Here is a 26,042-nt window from a genome sequence, read left to right as displayed (position 1 = left end):
TTGTATCCATCGGGTCCGAAAAAATTGGGTCGATCGCATTGCATGCAACCAAATCGCATGCGATGGACGCGATTTTTACATTGGAACCAATGTAAAATGGTCCCTGAGACCTGATTTTACATTGGGCCCAATGTTAAATGCCCCCCAGAGCCCAATTTTCATTGTATACCCACCCTGATGGGTCAAATGCCCCCCCATTGTTAACGACACCCCACGATAAACGCCAACCCGAAGCGTGGCGAGCGCCGACGTGGATAGTGGTGGTGTGAAAAGGTCGGAGGACGAGTACCGCTGCGCTCGCCACACTTCGGGTTGGCGTTCATCGTGGGGTGGCGTTAACAATGGGGGGGGGGGGCATTTTACATACAAATTACCCATCAGGGTGGGTATACAATCAAAAATCGGGTATGGTTGGCCATTTAACATTTAACAAGTAAAATCGGGTCCATCGCATTGGTCGCATTGTATGCCATTATAATGGCATACAATGGACCCAATTTTACATAGGAATTTAACATTGAGTACAATGCATTCAATGTTAAATCACATCGGTCGCATCGCATGCCATTATAATGGCATGCGATGGACCCGATTTTCCAATTGTCGGGAAAGGCTAAAAATAGCCCAAAATCACGTTGGTCGGGTCCCATCGCGTACCTTAACTTAAGGTATGCGATGGGTCACGATGGGCGCCGTGCTAGGAAACAAGTACCAAAAATAATAACTTTTCTAGAGTAGATCGAACAGAAAGGATGGGAGAGATGTACAATAATGAAGGCACAAAAAAGATGATCTTTAGTTCATTTATTACGACATAACTAGATCTGACCAATATGAACAAACACATATAAGGTACATGCCTGTAATTGTTTCAGGATACTTTCTGGGATATTATATATTTGTTATTTAAATGACGCTAATGTAGAAATCGAGTTAAAGTATATCATTTATTAAAAAAAAGTTTCTCTATTTCGCCCTATACAATAAGCATAGATGAAAAATATAATGGATTTATTTAAAAAATTCGAAATGAAAATCAGAACGGTCCCACAACAAAAGAAAACAAACTGTAGAGGAAATAAGAAATAAAATAAAAAAGACCCGGCCTCCGGTGAGCGCATGGACTGAAATTGAAGGGGTTAAAGGAAGACAACCCCCCCCGCCCCAGGGACACCAGATCATTTTTAGAGATGTTAATTTCTTTTGGCACCCTTAATTGCTGAATGTTGACGGCTCATTTTAGCCCTTCTGACCGATATCGCTCATTTTATCGCACCGCTTATATCCTGATGGCCGACATGCGCTCCCGTGGGTCTTTATGGCCCCCTCCGTCATCTGTGCATTCTGGCCCCACTCGCCAGCATCCGCAAGTGTGGATGCCTACACCCCGCCAGGTCTCCATGGCCACCGATATTGGCAACTGCGGGGTTCACAGGCGTACAGTATACGCACCTTAACCCGCCAACCTGGACTTACCACCTACATAGTCACAAAGGGTTGGCCAACCCAAAGTGGGGGCAGGCTGGAGCTGGGTGCAAGGCAGAGGAGGGCCCTGGAGACCGATGGAGAAGAGCTGTGTAGAGGGAGAAAGTGGAGCAGATGATTTTCATCCTGACATTGCACGTGGTAACTCACATTGGGGCAGATGTATTAAGCCTGGCGAAGAGATAAACCAGAGAGAACACAGCAGCCAATCAACTCCCAACTGTCATATTTCAAACACAGATGATTGGCTGGTGCGTTATCTCCTTCCACTTTATCTCTACACTATGCTTAATACATCTGTCACACCGTTCCCTAAAGCCCAATACATTGACTGACACCTCTGAAATATTTCTGGGCTTCTGACTTCCAGGTATTTATGCACCATTAAAAGTCTATGAGTAATAACATATTTTCCCTTTGCATCCTTCATACTGTAAATACTGTATGTCTAATGGTGTAAACCTATATCGGACAAGCTACGGGAGCGATAGTGTAGACTCAAAGCTACGGATTACATATTTATATGCAGGTATTATTCCTGAACAGGTGACAGCCAAATCCAACTCACAGAAGAGGAAATGTTTCAAATCTTTGTGAGAGATAAACGGTAACCAATCAGCTTCTAGCTATAATTTATCTCGCAAAGCCTATACAATTACAGTTAGAAGCTGATTGGTCGGGCAACGTCTCTACTTACATAACCCCCAGAGTCTGGATGTCTCCAAAACTCATAGACCTCTTTTTCATACCAGCCTGCTGTTGGACAGTATTGGTAGCCACAGGGCCATCAACAGGGCCGCCAATAGGGGGGTGCTGTGGGTACAGCTGTCCCGGGCCCCAGCCTCTGGAAGGGCCTAGGCAGCTCATTTTGCAACCCCCCTGACTGCCTCTGCTGCACTGCGCTCAGTGCACTGAACAAAGCAGGTCCAGGAACACAGGCTTAATCAACCCAGGACACCAGCTGCCAATTGAAATGCTGCATCGGCTTTTGAGCCAATCGGAGCTCATGTACCGGCAGCCAATCAGTGATTGGGCCACCAGCCGGAGCTGCATTTTAATTGGCCGCTGGCATCCTGAGTTGAAGCCTGTGCTCCGGGACCTCTGGGCTGCAGCTCGGCAGAAGAGGAGATGGGGGAGCAGGAGCCGGGTTACGGTAAGCTAAGCGAGGACTGGAAATGAGTCCCGGGCCCCAAAATTCCTGATGGCAGCCCTGGCCATGAAAGGCTGCAGCAGAGCCATATAAAGCTGCCACATACCATCATAAAGACACCACACAGACATATAAAGCTACGAAACAGAAAGCCAATATGGAAGACTGAAAGTACACCAGTTTATTCTCCATACTTTCCTTACCACGAATGCACCATAGCATTTAATATACTGCGTGCCATCAGCTTGTTGGAGCAGCCATTTAATTAGAATGTATGTATTGGTTCAGTGGGTTACTGTTGTGTGCATTTGGCCCGGATGCAGTTAGAGTAGCACAGTGTGCAGCACATAGATGACTTTGGACATCTTAATGTTCCACCCGCCGAGTGCGCTGAAGGATACACGTTCTAACAGAGAAGTGCAGTGGCCTCTGCCGAGCTTCCATACTCTCCCCTTCAGTGCACGGGCTCAGCCTCGAAGCTGAGCGAATAAAGTGCTGTCTGCAACCCGCGTGCGGTGGAATCCCAGCACGGAGAGGTCTTTACTCTTGTGTAGGAAGTGAACATACCGAAGTCCAGGTCCGTAAGACTTGAATATATGGGATACCTGAAACAGAAAGAATCTGCAATCAGACTGGGGGATGCGAAGCCAGACTGCCCGATGTTGATACATCGGGCAGCTTCGCATCCCCCATAGAAACCTATGGGGGATGCGGCCGGCTGCGGTGCAGGGGGGATCGCAGCAGGGATCGGAGATTCCTGCTGCGGTCCCCCTTTAATACATTTAGGTGATACTTAATGTTTGCGGTTAACCCCTGAAAACGGGTGTTTTGGGGGATTTAGGGCCGCATTTATCAACTAATATTTGCGGCTAAATCCCCGAAAACACCCGTTTTCGGGGGTTAACCACAAATATTAAGTATCCCCCTAATGTATCACAGGGGACCGCAGCAGGAATCTCCTATCCCTGCTGCGATCCCCCCCCTGCAGCGCCGCCGGCCGCATCCCCCATAGGTTTCTATGGGGGATGCGAAGCTTCCGATGTATCAACATCGGGCAGCCCGGCATCGCACCCCTGGGCTATCGCCATTCTGTTATGGCGATAGGCCATGGTAGCCTATGGGTGCATATCGCACTGCCCGAGCGGCAGTGCGGTCAGCGGGGTCACGGATGGGGGGGCAGCGCGTAACCGCGCATGGGCAGACCCCCCCGGCTTCCAGCTCCAGGCATCGCAGGGACGGGCTCTTTTCGGAGCCCTGTCCCAGCCCCCTGGCCGGTAATACATTCGGGTGAAATGATCGCATTTTACAATGTGATCCGGGGCGGTAATTTTCCGCCCAGATCGCATTGTAATTGCGATCAATGGTAAATGGGGGCCTTAGCCGCAAATATTACTTGATAAATGTGCCCCTGAGCCTGCCCTGTCTGGATATAACATAAGGGTCTATTCATGAAGCAGTGATAAGAGTAGAGAGGTGAGCCAATGGGGAAGTTGCCCATCAGCTGCTACCTAGAACTTTATAGAATGTGCTTGATAAATGTTACTTGAAAGCTGATTGGTTGCCATGGGTAACTTCTCCACTGGCTCACTTCTCCACTCTTCTCCCTGCTTCATGAATAGACCCCATAGTAAGAATAGGAATGTAGTAGCGCTGTAGTGGGTTTATGTAGATGTATGTTGGCTTTTCTTATTTGATAAAAATATTAAGTTAAAATATTAAGTTCCATGTCTGTGTGTAAGTGAGAGACCTGTGTACAGTATGTGTGATTGTAGAGTAATAGTGTAATAGAATAGTACAATAGCATTGTGGAAGTATAGTAGCATACTAGAAGAATATTGAATGGTAGAATAGCAATGTATTAGTATAGTAACATAGTAGATTAGCAATGTAGTATTATAGTAACATTGTAGAATAGTAGCATAGTACAATAACAATGTAGCAATGAAGTAGTATAATAGCATTGTCGATTAACATTGTTATTCGACGATGTTATTATATTACTAGCATAGTACATTAACAATGTAGTACCATAGTAACATTGTACAATAGTAGCAAAGTACAATAGCAATGTAGAAGAATAGTATCATATTAGAACAGCTATGGAGTAGTATAGTAGCATAGTAGAATAACAAAGCAGCATAGTAGCATAGCAATGTAGTAGTATAGTAACATAGTATAATAGTAATGTAGTAGTATAGTAACATAGTATAATAGCAATGTAGTAGTATAGTAGAATAAAAATGTAGTAGAATAGTAACATGACACAATAACAATGTAGTAGTATAGCAGAATAGTAACGTAGTAGAATATTAGCATAGTATAATAGCAATGTAGTAGTATAGTAGGATAGTATTATAGCAATGTAGTAGTATAGTAGAGTAGTATAATAACAATGTAGTAGTATAGTAGGATAGTATAATAGCAATGTAGTAGTATAGTAGGATAGTAGAATAGCAATGTAGTAGTATACTAGGATAGTATAATAGCAATGTAGTAGTATACTAGGATAGTATAATAACAATGTAGTAGTATAGTAGGATAGTATAATAATAATAATAATGTAGTAGTATAGTAGGATAGTAGAATAACAATGTAGTAGTATAGTAGGATAGTATAATAGCAATGTAGTAGTATAGTAGGATAGTATAATAACAATGTAGTAGTATAGTAGGATAGTACAATAACAATGGAGTAGTATAGTAGGATAGTATAATAACAATGGAGTAGTATAGTAGGATAGTATAATTGCAACGTAGTAGTATAGTAGGATAGTATAATAGCAACGTAGTAGTACAGTAGGATAGTAGAATAGCAATGTAGTAGTACAGTAGGATAGTATAATAGCAATGTAGTAGTATAGTAGGATAGTATAATAGCAATGTAGTAGTATAGTAGTATAGTAGAATAGCAATGTAGTAGTATAGTAGGATAGTACAATAACAACGTAGCAGTACAGTAGGATAGTATAATAGCAACGTAGTAGTATAGTAGGATAGTAGAATAGCAATGTAGTAGTATAGTAGGATAGTACAATAACAACGTAGTAGTATAGTAGGATAGTATAATAGCAACGTAGTAGTATAGTAGGATAGTAGAATAGCAATGTAGTAGTATAGTAGGATAGTACAATAACAATGTAGTAGTATAGTAGGATAGTATAATAGCAATGTAGTAGTATAGTAGGATAGTAGAATAGCAATGTAGTAGTATAGTAGGATAGTACAATAACAATGTAGTAGTATAGTATAATAACAATGTAGTAGTATAGTAGGATAGTACAATAACAATGTAGTAGTATAGTAGGATAGTACAATAACAATGTAGTAGTATAGTAGGATAGTGTAATAACAATGTAGTAGTATAGTAGGATAGAATAATAGCAATGTAGTAGTATAGTAGGATAGTATAATAACAATGTAGTAGTATAGTAGGATAGTAGAATAACAATGTAGTAGTATAGTAGGATAGTAGAATAACAATGTAGTAGTATAGTAGAATAACAATGTAGTAGTATAGTAGGATAGTATAATAATAATGTAGTAGTATAGTAGGATAGTATAATAACAATGTAGTAGTACAGTAGGATAGTATAATAGCAATGTAGTAGTATAGTAGGATAGTAGAATAACAATGTAGTAGTATAGTAGGATAGTATAATAATAATGTAGCAGTATAGTAGGATAGTAGAATAACAATGTAGTAGTATAGTAGGATAGTAGAATAACAATGTAGTAGTATAGTAGGATAGTATAATAATAATAATGTAGTAGTATAGTAGGATAGTATAATAACAATGTAGCAGTATAGTAGGATAGTAGAATAGCAATGTAGTAGTATAGTAGGATAGTAGAATAACAATGTAGTAGTATAGTAGGATAGTATAATAATAATAATGTAGTAGTATAGTAGGATAGTACAATAACAATGTAGTAGTATAGTAGGATAGTATAATAACAATGGAGTAGTATAGTAGGATAGTACAATAACAATGTAGTAGTATAGTAGGATAGTATAATAACAATGTAGTAGTATAGTAGGATAGTAGAATAACAATGTAGTAGTATATTAGGATAGTAGAATAACAATGTAGTAGTATAGTAGGATAGTAGAATAACAATGTAGTAGTATAGTAGGATAGTATAATAATAATAATGTAGTAGTATAGTAGGATAGTATAATAACAATGTAGCAGTATAGTAGGATAGTAGAATAGCAATGTAGTAGTATAGTAGGATAGTAGAATAACAATGTAGTAGTATAGTAGGATAGTACAATAACAATGTAGTAGTATAGTAGGATAGTACAATAACAATGTAGTAGTATAGTAGGATAGTATAATAACAATGTAGTAGTATATTAGGATAGTAGAATAACAATGGAGTACTATAGTAGCATATAAGAATTGCAATGTAGTAGAATAGTAATATAGTATAACAGTGTAATAAAATGGTAGCATGGGTTCTTTTTCTGTGTGAAAAGGTCAACCCAAGTCAAAATTCCCAGGAACTTGACCCAGGTTTTTACCAGGAGCAAGAGCTTAGCAATTTTAACCCAGGTTGAACCTTTCACAAAGAAGAAATACTTCTGTTGCTCAGCAAATTACCATGTAGAACAGGGCTGGGCAATTGCGGCCCTCCAGATGTTGATGAACTACACATCCCAGCATGCCTTGCATCAGTTTCAGCATGGCCACATAGCAAAACTAATGCAAAGCATCCTGGGATGTGTAGTTCATCAACATCTGGAGGGCCGCAATTGCCCAGCCCTGATGTAGAAATACTTTACTGGGTAAATAGCTTATCTATGTGAGGGGACAGGCTGGGAGCAGCAAAACAACCCAGCACTCAAATGCCTGGTAGAGGCCGGGATTTAGGGACATCTCTGTGTGCAAGTGGTATTAGTGAACAGTTCTCTTTTCCAAAGAATGATAAGAATGAGCCCAGTTCTGGGTGACCCTAAAGACAAGTGTAACTAACCACCCTTCAAGTGTCATCAAAGATTTGGGAGAACCCTCCTCACCATGTGCCATCCTTTAGGTTCCCCACTCATGTCATTTTCTGGGGTCAGGTCCAGTTGAGATAAGACGGTTTTCTTGTCCTCTGCCAGTAATCTCACATGTAGTTCATACACCTGTTTGTGGAGCTTGCTGTCCTCATACCTGAATAACACATACATGCTATGAGAAGCCCCGTACAGAAAACTCAACAGAACTCCACCAACAATACTGCTCAGCAGTGGAATCACCCGCAGACCATTGATAATACAGCCATGGAGAACATTCTGCCCAGCAGTGCTGTACAAATTACCAGAAGAGTCATGTACATTGCATCATTGCACTCACCAGTCCAGGACGTAGATATCAGGCTGATAGGAATCCAGCAGCTCAGGCCAAAGACCTTCAGACAACAGATCCACCAGCTGCTCCTTCACACACCAGCTGCCAATAGCAATATTAACATTTACATGTCTACAGTCTGTAGGAACAAGTCTTAAACTGAGAGAATGCAGGGGCCGCTACTACCTGCTTGTCCAACATGGCCACTCTTCACCCGCTTCCAACGGATCAGGCAAAAAATTTAGATGAAAAGTGGTTAAATCGGATGTGTCAAAGATGATCATATTCTTCTGTCTGACTTCTTAATTTTTTTTTGTACAATCACAAGAGAGCAGGACCGGATTCATGGCCACGTGGGCGTGGGGGCTGAAAATGTTCAAGGGCCTATACTGAGAAGGGGTAGGAGCTGTGACCAGTGCTGCGTGGGTGTGACCAGTTATGCATGGGTGTGGTTAGAGCCATGTGGGCATGTACAGCCCCTGCAGTATCAGTCCCACTGTCTTCCTCAACAAATCACAATAGAAAAATGGCATAATATTTTTTTTACGGAAGTAGAAATGCAATTTTTTTAAATTCTTAAAATGATTTTTGGCTGATTGCATGTCCTGCTGGGTAGCTGGACATCATTATGCTGCCATGGAGTTGGGCCTATTTTTATTTGGAGGGCCTGGAGCTGTAGCTCCATCTGCCCCATTAAAAAAAAAATCTGACCCTGCACAAGTAGAAGGTAGACATAACAGGAGATACAGGAGGATGATTTTCTTGATGGAAAAGGAAAAAAATCTATACAAGCACATAAAAACCCCCAAAAATAGTTAGAAGATGGGGAGAGGAGGAGGATGGGGAATAAAGGAAATGAGGGCACGGCTTCTGCAGAGGTTTTGCCATAGGGTTACTCCAAGTCAATACCTGTTACTCTGCCCTCCTGCTTGCTCAGGATTTTCTGTTTTACGAATGACTTAAAATTTAATAAGATTTATGAAGATCCAGAATATGTATTGCCAGGGAACCAGTAAGAATTGCAGTGATGAGATACTCTCGCAGTCTATAAATAGAGTATTCATGTAGACTCATGTATGAAAGGCACCCACCCACCCTACATTCTTTTTCCATGCACTGTATGTCTGTGTTATCATGTGTCACTGTGTGTATTCTCTGTCCTGCAGGAATACCTTGATCCTGACATAGTTCAAAATTTCCATTAAATAAAACAATCACCGGATGCAGGGAACATCCACGCACGCCATGACCCAAATATAACGCGCTCTGATTTGCTAGCTTGTCTCTACCTTAACCCTTTGAGTGCCAACATCTCTATGCAAGATGTTCAAAATATCAGCTTAAAACACCAGCGTCGCTCCCATTTGTTATATAAATGCAAATAAAAAATGTTGTGTAAAAAAGTTTTTGTTTCCTATATAAGGTAACATTACAGGTCATTATGATGAATAACAATGTTTATTTGGAAATTTTTTAACAACAATTTTGACCAATTCACTCTGCACTCGAAGGGTTAACGCTTTTAATCTTTGGGCGGCACCGAATTAGGGGATGTGGTCATATGCCCAGGGCAGCAGGGAGCATGGTCGGCCAAGTTACTTTGCATAGGGCGTGGCCTAATCATGGGCGGTGTGGCCATGCACCCTTATAATAAATCAAACCAAAAAATAGCACCGGCCATACTGCAGTCCAACATACAGAAGCATGTGCTGGGTGGAGAAGAGCTGCTGCTGACAGGTAACGGGGCCCCACTGGGCTCCTCCATCAGACCCTGGGTAATTAGTCCTCCCTTTCTCAGCACCACTGCGTATGGTAGACAGTAAAAAGGTCAACAGTCATTAGCTCGACCTCTATTGGTTGACAGGGCCATGGTCGACACATTCAAAATAGAATAACGGTCGACAAGAAAAAGTTTGGCATGCATTTTTGGGCTTGTTCATACTTTACTATCCCCGTGGATATGGAGGGGGGGTATAATAGGGTACCAAGCGCTTACACCCAAAGCACGGCATGCAAGGGGATGCGGTACACTTACATGTCGACATTTGATGACAGACAGCAAAAACATTACAAAACTTATGTCACTCTTGCTCGTGTGGACCTTTTGTATATGTTGACCTAATGCAAGTCAGCTAATTGGTGTTTAGGCCTATGGCCTGTCGACCAATAGTGATTGCCCTAATGACTGTCATTTACTGTCGACAAGTCGACTCACACGCCCCAATTAGCTGCTGTCATTCCCAGTGGGTATTGGATTCATCGGGTGCCGATACCTGGCACATATCAGTGATTATACTTCTCAAGAACGCAAGGTGCTATTCCCAAAAAATGATTGGGGCTAATTGGGTACCCCACTATGCATGGCATTGGGACCAGCAAATTTGGGTATTATGCATTTGGCCCATATATTCATTTTGATATGTAGTTTATAGACTACTCTAGAGCAGAAACATGAATATATATTTTGGGAGTGTATTATATAATTAGTATAAATGTATAAGAATCATATGCACACTTGGAGCATTGGATACCAACCAATCAGATTCTACCTATCATTTTACAGAATGTACTTGATACACGCTACTTCAAAGTTAGTTGGTTATACAGACAACTTCTTGGCTGTTTCCGCTGAACCCCTTATATACAACAGACACCACAACCATGCCTGACAGATGATATTTGAAAGCCAGGCCAAGGACAGAGCAGGGGTTGTGTGGCATCAGTGTGATCTGTCCTTTGTGTTGACCATGGTTGTAATTGTGATGCAAATAAGACGTCACATGACCCACCTGTAGATGGGCAGATAACACACAACCACCCCAGGAGGGATGTTACTTCTGTCCACAGGAATCTCCTCCGTACTTAACTGCCAGCCAGTGAAGTTCCCTGGTTTGAAAAGAAAGTTGTGTGAGAGAAATACAAGGCAGAGAGGGGAGACAGCAATCTGCAAGCCAGGGGTGCTGAGACTACAAGAGAGACAACTGCCAGTTGTAGGATTATAGAAAGATACCAGATGGAAGGCAGGTAGCAAATATTGGATGACAGAGGTGTGAGAGACAGGAGACAGACACCACTGGGAGATAATGGTGGGAGAGAAATTAGGAAGATCAGTGGCATAACAACAAATTTTACACCCCCCCCGCCAGAAAATCCCCCCCCCCAGACTGGTCTGTGGCCGGGACACGCAGAACTACTAGTATGCATCGGAGTGCTCCTCATGAAAAATGTCCCTCACAAAATGGCCACCCCCTTACAGCAGACTGTTTTTAAGGATGATAGAGGAGGCCGCCGACTCCTCTAGCATCCTCAAAAACTTTAAGGAGCCAGCCAGGAGGAGCACCGGGTTGCAGGCTAGTAAGTCTGCGGGTCCCGACTCCCGGTCATAGGAGATGCAGCGGCAGGCTGCAGTGTAACAGCCCCTGCAGACCCCCGGCGCCCATACTTAGTCAGCGCCTCCCAACCATCGCGGGGTCTGCGGCGCTATTGTTATGCCACTTAGGAAGATACCACTGGGATGCAGTGGTGTGAAGGGGTTACATGAAACCAGTCAGAAATGTAGCTATAAGAGACAGAGGGCTGGATATATTAAAATACATCGCCGCACCACAACATATGTACTAACATATTGCAACTAACATCGCAATGCGGTGACGGAGGCACCCTGCAATACCTGTGATGTGGTGTGCGGGGGTCTCCGTCACATCCCTGGCTTCAGTGGCTGTCCATGGCGCCTCCTCCTCCCCCTTGCAGCCAGAAGGACATCTTGCTGTGACATACTATTAGGGGGAGGAGGGGTTTACCATGGGGCGGGACTACTGGGGTCGGCGTCTGCGGCGGGTGTCGATAAAAGCCCATAGGCTTCTATAGGGTTTGCCCGTTGAAGACAGGCAGCCGGGTCTTAGTACATTTGAAAATGTGGTAAACCCTCCGAAAGCTGGAGTTTTACTGCATTTTTCCCTTAGTACATCGCGCCCAGAGCAGGATGCTACTGCTGGTTAAGAGGGGAGTACTTTTTACCCAGGCCTGTGTCTGCTGTAGGGGCCTGGGTCCGGCTCACTCCTCCCCCTGTTGCAGGGAGCCAGGCAGTGGGGAGAGAGAGGACAGGCTGCCACTGCAACACAGCCTCTCTCCCCAGCTCAGCACACACTGCTCTCTCCCTGTGAGCAATGATGATCCCGCACCCTGCATCCTACAAAAATTGTGTTTATTTTGTTTCCATGAAGGGCGTGGTCACGCACCCTCCCAGAGTCCATGCCCAGTGGTCATGCCCCCTCACTTTTATCGGGGCCCGGCCAACCTGTCGAGAGAGAAGGTGTAAGAGAGAGAGGTTGACACTACTGCTGGGAGACATAGGTGTAAGAGAGAGAGAGGATGACACTACTGCTGGGAGATATTGGTGTAAGACAGAGAGAACACTACTGCTGGGAATATTGGTGAAATAGACAGAGAAGGACACTAATGCTGGGAGATATAGGTATAAGAGAGAGAGAGAAGGACACTACTGCTGGGAGATATAGGTGTAAGAGAGAAGGACACTAATGCTGGGAGATATAGGTATAAGAGAGAGAGAGAAGGACACTAATGCTGGGAGGCATAGGTGTAAGAGAGAGAGAGGATGACACTACTGCTGGGAGATATTGGTGTAAGAGAGAGAATACTACTGCTGGGAATATTGGTGAAAGAGACAGAGAAGGACACTACTGCTGGGAGATATAGCTGTAAGAGAGAGAAGGACACTAATGCTGGGAGATATAGGTATAAGAGAGAGAGAGAGAAGGACACTAATGCTGGGAGATATAGGTATAAAAGAGAGAGAGAAGGACACTACTGCTGGGAGATATAGGTGTAAAAGAGAGAGAAGGACACTACTGCTGGGAGATATAGGTATAAGAGAGAGAGAGAGAAGGACACTACTGCTGGGAGATATAGGTATAAGAGAGAGAGAGGAGGACACTGACGCTGGGAGACATAAGTGTAAGAGAGAGAGAAGACACTGCTGCTGGGAGATATAGGTGTAAAAGAGAGAGGATGACACTACTCCTGGGAGATATTGGTGTAAGATAGAGAGAAGGACACTACTGCTAGGAGATACAGTATAGGTATAAGAGAGAGAAGGACACTTCTGCTGGGAGATATAGGTATAAGAGAGAGAAGGACACTGCTGCTCGGAGATATAGGTATAAGAGAGAGAGAAGGACACTGCTGCTGGGAGATATAGGTATAAGAGAAAAAGAGAAGGACACTACTGCTGGGAGATACAGTATAGGTGTAAGAGAGAGAAGGACACTACTGCTGGGAGATACAGTATAGGTGTAAGAGAGAGAAGGACACTACTGTTGGGAGATATAGTTATAAGAGCGAGAGAGGAGGACACTACTGCTGGGAGATATAGGTATAAGAGAGAGAGAGAAGGACACTAATGCTGGGAGATATAGGTATAAAAGAGAGAGAGAAGGACACTACTGCTGGGAGATATAGGTGTACAAGAGAGAGAAGGACACTACTGCTGGGAGATACAGTATAGGTGTAAGAGAGAGAAGGACACTACTGTTGGGAGATATAGTTATAAGAGCGAGAGAGGAGGACACTACTGCTGGGAGACATAGGTATAAGAGAGAGAGAAGGACACTACTGCTGGGAGATATTGGTGTAAGATAGAGAGAAGGACACTACTGCTAGGAGATACAGTATAGGTATAAGAGAGAGAAGGACACTTCTGCTGGGAGATATAGGTATAAGAGAGAGAAGGACACTGCTGCTGGGAGATATAGGTGTAAGAGAGAGAGAAGGACACTACTGCTGGGAGATATGGGTGTGAAAGTGAGCAGGAGGTCTGGCTTTGTACTTGAATGCTACACTAGTGAGCGCCATAGCTTCTTCACAGTCTCCATAGAATTTTCCCTGCTTGAACAAGCTTTTGATAATGGAAGCCACTACCTGTACATAGGGCAATGTTCAAAGGCATTTTATTTGTTTCATTATTTATACGAAACTGTCTGATCGGTTTTAGTACCGTTTTACTGCTATCTCTAACAATATATATATATTATATTGCTGATGCACTTTAGCAAAGTTTATAGCATATGTAGAAATATATCCTTCAGGCACATTTATAGCCGGGACCATTACATTGTTAGTCACCCGGGTAACACAAGTTGTGTATATGAGCCGATTCTCTTATCTAGATGGCATTTTCTTTTTCTACTGACAGATGGATTATGGGATATTTCCACAAAATAGGTATGAAAACCTTTTTAATACGTGCCAACGTTGCTGTGAGCTATCCTCAAAATATCTGTTAGAAATGCCAGCGTTACTCACATTTGTAGTTTGGGTGCAATATTTGACTAAACAATTAATTGACTTGGCTGTACTTGGATTTATACTACACGAACAGTCGCTGTGAGCGATACGGGCATTTTTTTTCTGGATAAGGGTTAAATGCATTTAAACTGTTGGCCAAAGTCACTGTGTTTGTTGTATTATGGGACGACTCTAAGTGCTGCCCTGTGCCGGAGTGGTTTCATGCAGCGGCGGAAATCGCCAGAATGCCCCCGCTGGCGAATGCCGGCGGAGAGGTGCTCCATCTGTCTGGGACGCACGAGCATATAACAAGCACGCGCGTCCCAGCCACTCGGCAGCGGGGAGCAGAAACCCTGCCCATCTCCACTTCAGGGAGACAGGCATGGTTGGGGGGAAAGTTGGGGTATGAGGAGGCGGTGGGGACTGGTGAACTCCGTGCAAGCTTCTCTTGGGCGCCCCCTTTCCGGCGGATGGCAGGGAAATTGATATAGTGCGCATACATGCATGCACGCCAGACCACTCATGCACGCTCCCTAAAAAGTCAAGTAGGGGCAGTGCCGGTGGTTGCGGCATTCAGGGGGGGGGGGTATTCCGGTGCGCTGTACACGGGGGGGGGTGGTGATCGCGTTGCGCGGGGGGGGGGGTTGGCAGGGGGTTTAGGGTCATTTCCCGGGGGGGGGGGGGGTGCGGTGCCACTCATCTCTCTGCTGCAAACTGGCGCCCTCCAATGGCTAGCGCCCTAGGCAAATGCCTAGAGGTGCCTAGTGGTGGGTGTACTTTTGGGGGGTAAAAAGGAGATCCAGACCAAGTTGGGATGGAAAGGACTGCAAGTCAGTGACTAGGTGGAAGAGAGATTCATGTGATTGTTAAGTTAGGTAGCATTGAGTGGTGGGAAAGAAATATATATGTGTGTGTGTGTGTGTGTGTGTGTTATTGCACACATGGGTGTGAGCAAAATAATGACAGCAAGAAACAATAGTCACTGTACAGGTTGGGACATGATAAGAGATGCATCTTGGAGGAGGAGAATTACATGACTGTAATACCGACCTAATGTCTCCAGGGGCACTTTCTGGGGAGGCGGGTCAAATTTCTCCTGTGGAGCAGACTGGGTGGTAGATAAACCTAAGAGAATGACAGATGAATGAATACACAGGTTATATCCTGCCCAGTTCCAACAGGAAAGAGATGCAGTAGGAGAAGCTGTGTAAGGGAAGGGGGAAGAAAAGCAGGTGCAGCACAGCTGTCACATACACAGGGAACAAGCTGTATGCCTGGAAATCCACCCGCTACCCAGAAACTCATCTCTACTGCACCGGTCCCCAGTGGCTTCCACACTCTTTCAGACATATTCGTGTTTCAAACAGGACAAGGCGCACACCAATGGCCAGTGCTGAGAAAGGGACACCCCAACATTACAGAAACAGTATATGTATATATTAAAAAATGATATGGAGTAAATTTACTAAGGTGGGAGTTCTATTGAAGATGGGATGTTGCCCATAGCAACGAATCATATTCTACTTCTTATTTATCACCTTCTAGATTGATATAATAGATACAATCTAATTGGTTGCTATGGGCAACAGCCAAGCTTCAATAGAACTCCCACCTTAGTAAATTTACCACTATGAATTAAATGCTAGTTTTTCAGCTATTATGCCAGCGCTTTTATTTTCATGGGATTGGCCGGCGGAATTTTTAATTAAATAAAGTTAAAACAAATGTAGACCTTTTGCCATTACTTATGTGTACACATGTACTTTAAATCCTCTGCGCAAACTGCCATCACAGCCATGTCTTAGAACTGGGCCCACTTGAGACGATATACTGCAGATATATTGTCCCGACATGGAACAAAATAAAATAGGATTCTGAATGACGCATGGCGCCACCATCGCCCCCCTACATCGGTAAGTGGGTATGCGATTACCGATGCAGGGTCCCATCACTCGCTATATCAGATGGGAAGAAGCAGGGACCCTAAGGGAACAAGCAGGGATTTGCTTGTTGGTGATCTTGTGTATAGTCAAAGAAGTTAATTCATGATGATAAAGCATTGTTAAAGACATTGGCTGCGGATGATCAAATTGGCCTTACACACTGAACGATATCGATACATGGTATCAATCAGAAATGTCACTGGGACCCGCTGAACATGCATGTTGTTGGCTGTCTCGCCCAAGATTTACCTGCATGGTCGTCTGATGGGGGGGGGGGGGGGGGGGGGTGTTGTTAAAGTGCGGGAATGCGCATTGTTAATGATATTGAGTGTACACCTTGACACTAAAGCTGTTGTTGAACTACACATCCCAGCATGCCTTGCATCAGTTTTTGCATGGCCAAATAGCAAAACTGTAGCAGAGCAGGCTGGGATGTCTAGTTCAACAACAGTTGGAGTGTCAAGGTTAGCCATCACTGCACTACATTTTTTTTTTTTTTTAAAGATATCACTTACGCTCCGTACACACAGAGCAATATGACTGCTGAGCATCCCATTTTGATGAAAAGGACACACTGCCGGGGGAAGCCGCAGGGGAAAACCACTGATCGCCGGGAAGCCGCTGGTCACTGGAGTGTGCTCCTGGTGACAACCATCCCGTACAACAGTGGTTCTCAACCTCGGTCCTCAGGGACCCCCAACGGTGCACGTTTTCCAGGTCACCTCACAGATACACAGGTGCACTAATTACTCACTGGCACATTTTAAAAGATCACCTGTGATTCTGTGAGGAGACCTGCAAAACGTGCACTGTTGGGGGTCCCTGAGGACCGAGATTGAGAACCACTGCCGTACAATATATGGCTAGAATTGCACAGGGCTTTAGAAAGTACCTTCTAAGCCAGAGGTGGGCAAATGGCGGCCCGCTGAGGTCCGGCCCGCCGCACTGACCCCAGTCTAATATGAGTGCGGTCGCACTGCGGGCGCCCCCTCCGCAAATGATCCCGCCTGTAGCAGTAGTACTACTAACGCGGGCACCGGTGGCTGCCCTCCCCGGCACCTTCCTTCTGTCCTGCTCGCCGCCCGGTCTCTGCCGCCAAGGCAAATTGTTGCTGCCTGCTGCTGCTGCTCGGTCCAGTTTCAGGGCAGCGCAGCAGAACTCCAGACTCCTCCCAGACAGAGTCACCTGCCTCACTCCCTCCTCCCAAGCTACAGCAGCGTCATCAGCCTACCCAAGCGCTGGCTGTAGCCTGGAGGAAGAGAAGGACTTCTGCTGCCGGGTGCCGCCAATAATTCAAGGTGGATTTTTTTTGGTACAGCTGCTAATAAATTATGCAATAAATGTGGGGTTTGGGGGATTCGTGGGGCCCGGGGGAGGGGGGGGGGGGGGAGGGAGGGTGAGTGCATCTCTCTGCCCTCTGCCCCCCTGCTGTGCTATATATATATATATATATATATATATATATATATATTATTATTTTTTTTTTTTTTTTTTACAGCATCTTATATAGCACAGCAGATTCCATTATCAGGACATAGGACAGGTGCCATCTTCCATGTGGAGTCTGGTCACATGCGTGTCACATGCCCTTTTTTATAATGGTAGACATATAATATTAAGTATAATTAAGTTCAAGTTATCATTGGTTCGCCCCTCCGACACTTCAGATTTTTCATACGGCCCCCGACAGAAATTAAATTGCCCACCCCTGTTCTAAGCGATATCTTTTTTTTTTTTTGTAGTGTGTACAGAACTTTACTCAAAAGTCAACACATACAACCCCTACTAAGGCTTATTCCTAGTAGCATCAGGTGGTTTTTCATACTTTACTATACAAGTGAGCATAAAGCGAGAATATATTAGATGAAGTGCCCTTATAGCAGGCATTCCCAACCACGGTCCTCAAGGCACACCAACAGTGCAGGTTTTAGTGATATGGAATCGGTACATCTGTCAGAATGAACTTAGGTCTACAGTCATTAGGTCGACCCCACTAGGTCGACTGGCAGGAAGGTCGACCTGACTTAAGGTCGACATGGGCCAAGGTGGACATGACTTAAGGTCGAATTTGCATAAAGGTCAACATGAGGAAGGTCGACTGGTCATAAGGTCGACATGGGTTTTTCACTGTTTTTTTATCCGAATGTCGACACAGTGGCAATGAGAATCGGACCCTCGCATTGCTCGCTTCGCTCGCGATGCTTCGGGCACGGTGACTCGCTGCGCTCGGCACACTATTTTATACTCCCACCACGCCCTAGTGGATGGTAGGGCATGAAATACCGCCTGTCGGCACATGTCGGCTCAAAAAAACAGTGAAAAACCCATGTCGACCTTATGACCAGTCGACCTTCCTCATGTCGACCTTTATGCAAATTCGACCTTAAGTCATGTCGACCTTGGCCCACGTCGACCTTAAGTCAGGTCGCCCTTCCTGCCAGTCGACCTAGTGGGGTCGACCTAATGACTGTAAGACCTAAGTTCATTCTAATAGATGACCGCATCCCAGTAATATCCAGGCTTCAGCACAGATGGTTTAATCAGAATCACTCAGGTACTAATTAAGTCACCTGTGCTCAAGCCTGGATATCTACAAAACCTGCACTGTTGGTGTGCCTTGAGGACCGTGGTTGGGAATGCCTGCCTTATACAGTGTCCATGTCGACTTAAGTGGACACAAATAAAAACCTGAAAAACCTCATGTCGACCTAATGACATGTTGACCTACGTCATGTGTCGACCCTATGACCCATACCCAGGGGCGAATTTAGGGGTCAGGCCGCCCCTAGGCACAACATTTTTGTGCCCCCCCATTTTAATGTAATCATATGTATATACATTGTTATTTATATATTCCATTAAAATTTTACTGTAGCCCACCTTAATATTTTTTTAAGCACTCTGAACTGCTCACGGTACGGAGGACCCGGAGGGAGGGAGGCACTTATTAGTACAGTGATTAGCACAGTGTCTCCGTCAGTCTCTCTCCGACTCACACACTGTGACTAACAACTGAGCGCAGGGGGGATCTGCGTGCCACTCAGCTCAGCTGTTGGATACACAGCAGCCAATAGACTGTGTGTGTAGAGTAGCCAATGGGCAGGAGCCGGCAGCAGTGAGCCTGAGCCATTTCTGGAAGCGCAGGGGGGCCGTCAGACCCAGCCACTAAGTGGTGATGTAATGTGCATGGCAGAGTGGGTGGGCAGTGACGAGCGGCGCTGCCGCCGACATGATAATTCATGTCTGCGGCGGCGGCGTCACTCGCCGCTGCCCTCCTGCTGTGCCATGCTGCTATTTAACTGAATGTCAGCCTGCCTGCCGCCCTTAATTGGTGCCGCCCTGAGGCCGGTGCCTCACGGGCCTAGGCACAAATCCAGCCCTGCCCATACCCCAAGCATCATATGGATAGCTAAGCTCCTGGGAGAACGTATGCAGGTTACAGCATGGAACGCACACAAGTAAGAGGTACAGACAGGTGTATTAAGCCTTGGAGAGTGATAAAGTCTAGAAAGATAAAGTACCAATGATCAGCCCCTAACTGTCATTTTTTCCCCAAACACAGCCTATGACATAGCAGTCCAAAGCAGATTGGCTGGTACTTTAGCTCTCTCCAAGGCTTAGTACATATACCCCAGTGTGTGGGAAAGGGGACAGGTGGAAGAACAGGTAAATTGCATTGAATGTACCTTCTGGATTTGGGCTTTTCAGGAAGTTCCTCCCAAAAGGTTTCTTCTTATAGGTGTCCTTCCAGTTGATGCTGTCTGGTAGGACGACTGCCCTCTGCCTGAGGCCCCACTCATGGTCACACAACTCAAGCCAGCCGTGAGCAGTCTCTGGTTCCAGTGGTGCATACACTGCAATCTGCTCTGTCTCTGTGTGTTTCTGTTGTTCTGGAGCAGTCTCTTTGTGTTTCTCTTCTAGCTGAGCAGTCTCTTTGGATATCTCTTGTACATGAGCAGTCTCGTTGGATATCTCTTGTAACTGAGCAGTCTCTTTGGATTTCTCCTGCACCTGAGCAGTCTCGTTGGATATCTCTTGTAACTGAGCAGTCTCTTTGTGTTTCTCTTGTACATGAGCAGTCTCTTTGGATTTCTCTTGTAACTGAACAGTCTGTTTGGGTTTCTCTGTGTACTGCTTTTGAACCCAAGCAGTCTCTTTGGGTCTTTCTTGTACCTGAGCAGTCTCTTTGGGCCTTTCTTGTACCTGAGCAGTTTCTTTGTGTTGCTCTTGTACCTGAGAAGTCGCATTGGGCCTCTCTTGTACCTGAGCATTGTCTATGGGTTTTGCTTGCATCTGAGAAGTCTCTTTGGGTTTCCCCTGTACCCGAGCAGTCTCTTTGGGTTTTTCTTGTACCTGAGCAGTCTCCTTGGGTTTCTCTTGAACCCAAGCAGTCTTTTGGGGCCTTTCTTGTACCTTAGCAGTGTCTATTGGTTTTGTTTGTATCTGAGTAGTCTCTTTGGGTTTCCCCTGTACCTGAACAGTCTCTTTGGGCCTCTCTTGTACCTGAACAGTGTCTATGGGTTTTGCTTGCATCTGAGAAGTCTCTTTGGGTTTCCCCTGTACCCGAGCAGTCTCTTTGGGTTTTTCTTGTACCTGAGCAGTCTCCTTGGGTTTCTCTTGAACCCAAGCAGTCTTTTGGGGCCTTTCTTGTACCTTAGCAGTGTCTATTGGTTTTGTTTGTATCTGAGTAGTCTCTTTGGGTTTCTCATGTAACTGAACAGTCTCTTTGTTGATCTCTTTTACCTGAGCATATTCTTTGGGCCATTCTTGTACCAGAGCAGTCTCTTTGGGCCTCTCTTGTACCTGAACAGTGTCTATGGGTTTCTCCCATAACTGAGTAGTCTCTTTGGGTTTCTCTTGTAACTGAACAGTCTGTTCTGATTTGTCTTGTACCTGAGCAGTCTCTTTGGGTTGCTCTTGAACCAGAGCAGTCTCTTTGGGTTGCTCTTGAATACGACCAGTCTCTTTGGTCCTCTCTTGTACCTGAACAGTCTCTTTGGGTTTCTCTTGAACCAGAGGAGTCTTTTGGGGCTTCTTTTGTACCCAATCAGTATCTATGTGTTTTGCTTGTATCTGACCAGTCTCTTTGGGGTTCTCTTGTAACTGAACAGTCTCTTTGTGTTTCTCTTGAACCTGAGAAGTCTCTTGGGGCCTCTTTTGTACCTGAGCAGTCTCATTGTGTTTCTCAAATAGCTGAGCAGTCTCTATTTGTTTCACCTGTACCTGTGTAGTCGGTTTAGGTTTCTCTTGTACCTGAGCAGTCTCTTTGTTTTTCTCTTGAACCTGAGCAGTCTCTCTGGGGTCCTCTTTTACCTGAGAAGTTTTGGGGGGTTTCTCTTGCTCCTGAGCAGTCTCTTTGGGTTTCTCTTGCACCTGAACAGTCTCTTTGGGTTTATCAAGCACCTGAACAGTCTGTTTGGGTTTCTCAATCACCTGAACAGTCTGTTTGGGTTTCTCAATCACCTGAACAGTCTGTTTGGGTTTCTCAATCACCTGAACAGTCTCTTTGGGTTTCTCAAGCACCTGAACAGTCTCTTTGGGTTTCTCAAGCACCTGAACAGTCTCTTTGGGTTTCTCAAGCACCTGAACAGTCTCTTTGGGTTTCTCAAGCACCTGAACAGTCTCTTTGGGTTTCTCAAGCACCTGAACAGTCTCTTTGGGTTTCTCAAGCACCTGAACAGTCTCTTTGGGTTTCTCAAGCACCTGAACAGTCTCTTTGGGTTTCTCAAGCACCTGAACAGTCTCTTTGGGTTTCTCAAGCACCTGAACAGTCTGTTTGGGTTTCTCAAGCACCTGAACAGTCTGTTTGGGTTTCTCAAGCACCTGAACAGTCTGTTTGGGTTTCTCAATCACCTGAACAGTCTCTTTGGGTTTCTCAAGCACCTGAACAGTCTCTTTGGGTTTCTCAAGCACCTGAACAGTCTCTTTGGGTTTCTCAAGCACCTGAACAGTCTCTTTGGGTTTCTCAAGCACCTGAACAGTCTCTTTGGGTTTCTCAAGCACCTGAACAGTCTCTTTGGGTTTCTCAAGCCCCTGAACAGTCTCTTTGGGTTTCTCAAGCACCTGAACAGTCTCTTTTGGTTTCTCAAGCACCTGAACAGTCTCTTTAACGTTCTCTAGTACCTGCGCAGTCTCTTTTGGTTTCAGTTGTACCAGAGAAGTCTCTTTTGATCTATCTTGTACCAGAGCAGTCTCTTTGGGTTTCTCAAGCACCCAAACAGTCTCTTTGGGTTTCTCAAGCACCTGAACAGTCTCTATGGGTTTCTCAAGCACCTGAACAGTCTCTTTGGGTTTCTCACGCACCTGAACAGTCTCTTTGGGTTTCTCAAGCACCTGAACAGTCTCTTTGGGTTTCTCAAGCACCTTAACAGTCTCTTTGGGTTTCTCAAGCACCTGAACAGTCTCTTTGGGTTTCTCAAGCACCTGAACAGTCTCTTTGGTATTCTCAAGCACCTTAACAGTCTCTTTGGCTTTCTCAAGCACCTGAGCAGTCTCTTTGGCTTTCTCTAGTGCAGTCTCTTTTGGTTTAACTTGTACCTGAGAAGTCTCTTTTGATCTATCTTGTACCATAGCAGTCTCTTTGGGTTTCTCAAGCACCTGAACAGCCTCTTTGGATTTCTCTAGTACCTGTGCAGTCTCTTTGGGGTTCTCTAGTATCTGTGCAGTCTCTTTTGGTTTCACTTGTACCTGAGAAGTCTCCTTAGATCTATCTTGTACCTTAGCAGTCTCTTTGGGTTTCTCAAGCACCTGAACAGTCTCTTTTGGGTTATCTAGAACCTGTACAGTCTCTTTGTGTTTCACTTGTACCTGAGCAGTCTCTTTGTGTCTCTCTTGTACCAGAGCAGTCTCCGTGTGTGTCTTTTGCACCTGAATTGTCCCTTTGGGTTTTACTTGCTGCTGAACTGTTTCCTTGTGTTGTGCTTGCTCCTCAGCTGCATTTTTCCATGTTATTCCTGGCTCCAGTATCACCTTGTCCTTGCTCCCCTGTTGCTCTCCCACCTTGTGTAGCTCGTCTATCTGAACAGTCTGTTTACTTTCTGCCGGCAGTCTATTGTGGTCTGTCTCCTGTGGCTGAATCACATCATTGTCCTCTGGGTTGGTCTCTTTATTCACCTTCTTTTTCTGTGCGGTTTCTTTTCGGTTCCCAGCAGCACTTCCAGCCACTCCAATGTTTTCCTTGTGTTCATTCTTATCAGCTACAGTCTGTTCCCCTTCTGCAGGCCCATCCCTCGCTCTCGCTGTTCTCCGTGCATTCTTCTTCATGTCTCTGCCTGGACTCCCAGCAGCCCCGTCTTGCTGTGAGCAGCCACTCATCCTCCTGTCTGCTCGCTCACCTGTCCCAGGTGTCTTTAAGGTGCTGCTAAGTTTCTCAGAGAGGAGGCCAGGTGTAAGAGGTGTGTGATAGAATGAGTAATGCAGAGCAGAGGGAGTGTCAGCACAAGCGTCCCTGTCAGTAGCATGCCAGGCCCTGTGGCTCCTGGGCTGGTAACAGAGGCAGATGAAATCAGAGTGACTACACCTGAACTACGGGATCTGACAATCACAGTGCTACTCGAAGTGTGCTGCTGTGACCCTGCCGAATGTATTACATAAGTAGGACTGGGAGATCCAAAACTCCACTGACAGCATCTGATGAATGTCATTATTGTCCATGTCAGACAGCAATGACATTCTACAGAACTAGGGGGTAATATAGTTCACAGGCACAAGTGAGAGATGTATTATTCCCCAAGCTGTGCAATTTTATTGATGTGCATTTATAAACCATGCTATTTTGTATCAGCCGAACCACACTGCCCCATACGTTAGTGGGCCAGGGGCTGCTCCCCCCTCTTTATTGTCAAAGCGGGTGAGATCCAGAAGAATGTTCTACATACCTGATACTGCAAGACAGCTCCTTACATACTCCCGAAAATAGGAATTTGGTACTCACCGATAATTCCCTTTCTCCGAATCCGAAGGGGACACTGAAGTACTACGCTGGGGATAGTGTGGTGTTATGGAGGAGTTGGCACTTTAAGAACTTGAAGTGTGGTGTGGCTCCTCCCCCTCTATCCCCCCCTCAGACTCCAGTCTTAGTTACTGTGCCCGAGAGGAGAAAAGAGACCAGGAAACCTCTGACAGAGAGAGAGAGAATGAAAACAAGACACCGAAACAAAAATAAGTCAAAAGAACTTACATACAGACCATCGCATGCAACACAACCTGGCCACATGCGACCTGTAAAAACCCCTCCCTTACCAGAAGACCAGTGCCGGGAGGGCGCTCAGTGTCCCCTTCGGATTCGGAGAAAGGGAATTATCGGTGAGTACCAAATTCCTATTTTCTCCTTCATCCTCTGGGGACACTGAAGTACTACGCTGGGGACGTCCCAAAGCCATCCCCACGGGCGGGAAGGCGCTGGGCATCCTGAAGCACCTAGTAGAGGATGCCGCGAAGGTGTCAAACCTATAAAACTTAATAAAGGTATTGGGCCCAGACCAAGTGGCTGCCCTACATACCTGAGAAAGAGACACCCCCCTGGCCGCCGCCCAAGAAGGTCCCACCGAACGGGTGGAATGAGCCGAAACTCTAGTAGGCGGAGGCCGGGAGGCCTGAACATAAGCTTGTTTAATGGTTAGACAAATCCACCTGGCCAAAGTTTGCTTGGTAGCCGGCCAACCACGTTTTGCGGAACAGTATAGGACAAACAGAGAATCCGACTTCCTGAGATCCTTGGTTCTGTCCACATAAACCCGCAAAGTTCTGACCACATCCAGTGAAGCGAACTCTCCTGTCAAGGCCGGAACCACGATTGGCTGATTAAGATGATAAGCCGTCACCACCTTTGGCAAGTAATCCAATCTAGTCCGGAGTTCCGCCCTATCTGAGTGGAACACCAAATACGGAGAACGACATGAGAGAGCACTGAGGTCAGACACTCGTCTAGCCGATGCCAAAGCCAGTAAGATCACCGTCTTCCAGGTAAGTAAACGTAAATCAATAGATTCTAAAGGCTCAAACACCTCCGACTTGAGATAGTCCAGCACCAAAGGAAGATCCCAAGGTTCTTCCGGAGGTCTTACCGGAGGCTGCAGCCTTAGAACCCCATTCAAGAATGTTTGTATTTCCGGCATCAAGGCTAATCGCCTATGAAAGAAAACCGACAAGGCGGACACCTGGACCTTAAGGGACCCTAAACGAAGGCCCGCCTCAAACCCTGATTGCAGAAACCTCAACAATCGTGACAAAGAAAAAACAGCTGCAGGGCACTTGTGTCGTTCACACCACGACACATAAGCCTTCCAAATCCTGTAATAATGCCGGGAAGTAACCTCCTTCCTGGCTCTCATCATTGTGGGAATGACCTCTTTAGGTACCCCACGCCTACTCAGCAGCTCGGCCTCAACAGCCACGCCGTCAAACGCAGCTGCCTTAATTCTTGGTAGACGAATGGTCCCTGTTTCAATAGATCCTCTCTTTGAGGCAGTAGCCAGGGTTGATCTATCAGGAGCCCCTGAAGATCGGCAAACCAAGGCCGACGAGGCCAGTTTGGAGCAATGAAAATCACTGTTGCCTTCTCGCGCTTGATCCGTTTGAGTACTAACTGAATCAAGGGTAACGGAGGGAACACATAGATTAGATGGTAATTCCACTCTGCGGTCAGAGCATCCGTCGCCACTGCCTCCGGATCTCGTGACCTGGAACAATACTGAGCCACCTTGCAATTCCGTTTGGATGCCATCATGTCTATCTGAGGTAACCCCCAACGATTGACAATCTGGCCAAACACCTCCGGATGCAGAGCCCACTCCCCTGGGTGCACATCCTGGCGACTTAAGTAGTC

At 45.4% G+C, this 26,042-nt stretch overlaps 1 protein-coding gene across 1 annotated transcript; it reads right to left on the bottom strand.

Moving 5' to 3' along the window:
* Positions 1 to 890: 890 nt before the first annotated feature.
* Positions 891 to 21,739, bottom strand: NCCRP1 (NCCRP1, F-box associated domain containing). The gene is made up of 6 exons (XM_083159951.1): positions 19,903 to 21,739; positions 15,324 to 15,398; positions 10,760 to 10,856; positions 7,977 to 8,072; positions 7,655 to 7,793; positions 891 to 3,240 (listed from the first exon to the last, which is right to left on the bottom strand). The coding sequence occupies exons 1-6, from the start codon at positions 20,747 to 20,749 to the stop codon at positions 3,103 to 3,105; spliced, it is 1,392 nt and encodes a 463-aa protein (XP_083016077.1). The 5' UTR covers positions 20,750 to 21,739; the 3' UTR covers positions 891 to 3,102.
* Positions 21,740 to 26,042: the final 4,303 nt, after the last annotated feature.

This window comes from Crinia signifera, chromosome 9 (assembly GCF_055691185.1).
Source record: "Crinia signifera chromosome 9, ASM5569118v1, whole genome shotgun sequence".
Lineage (NCBI taxonomy): Eukaryota > Metazoa > Chordata > Amphibia > Anura > Myobatrachidae > Crinia > Crinia signifera.
Note: the sequence above shows the minus strand (reverse complement) of the source record. Positions and strands in the feature narration are given on the sequence as shown.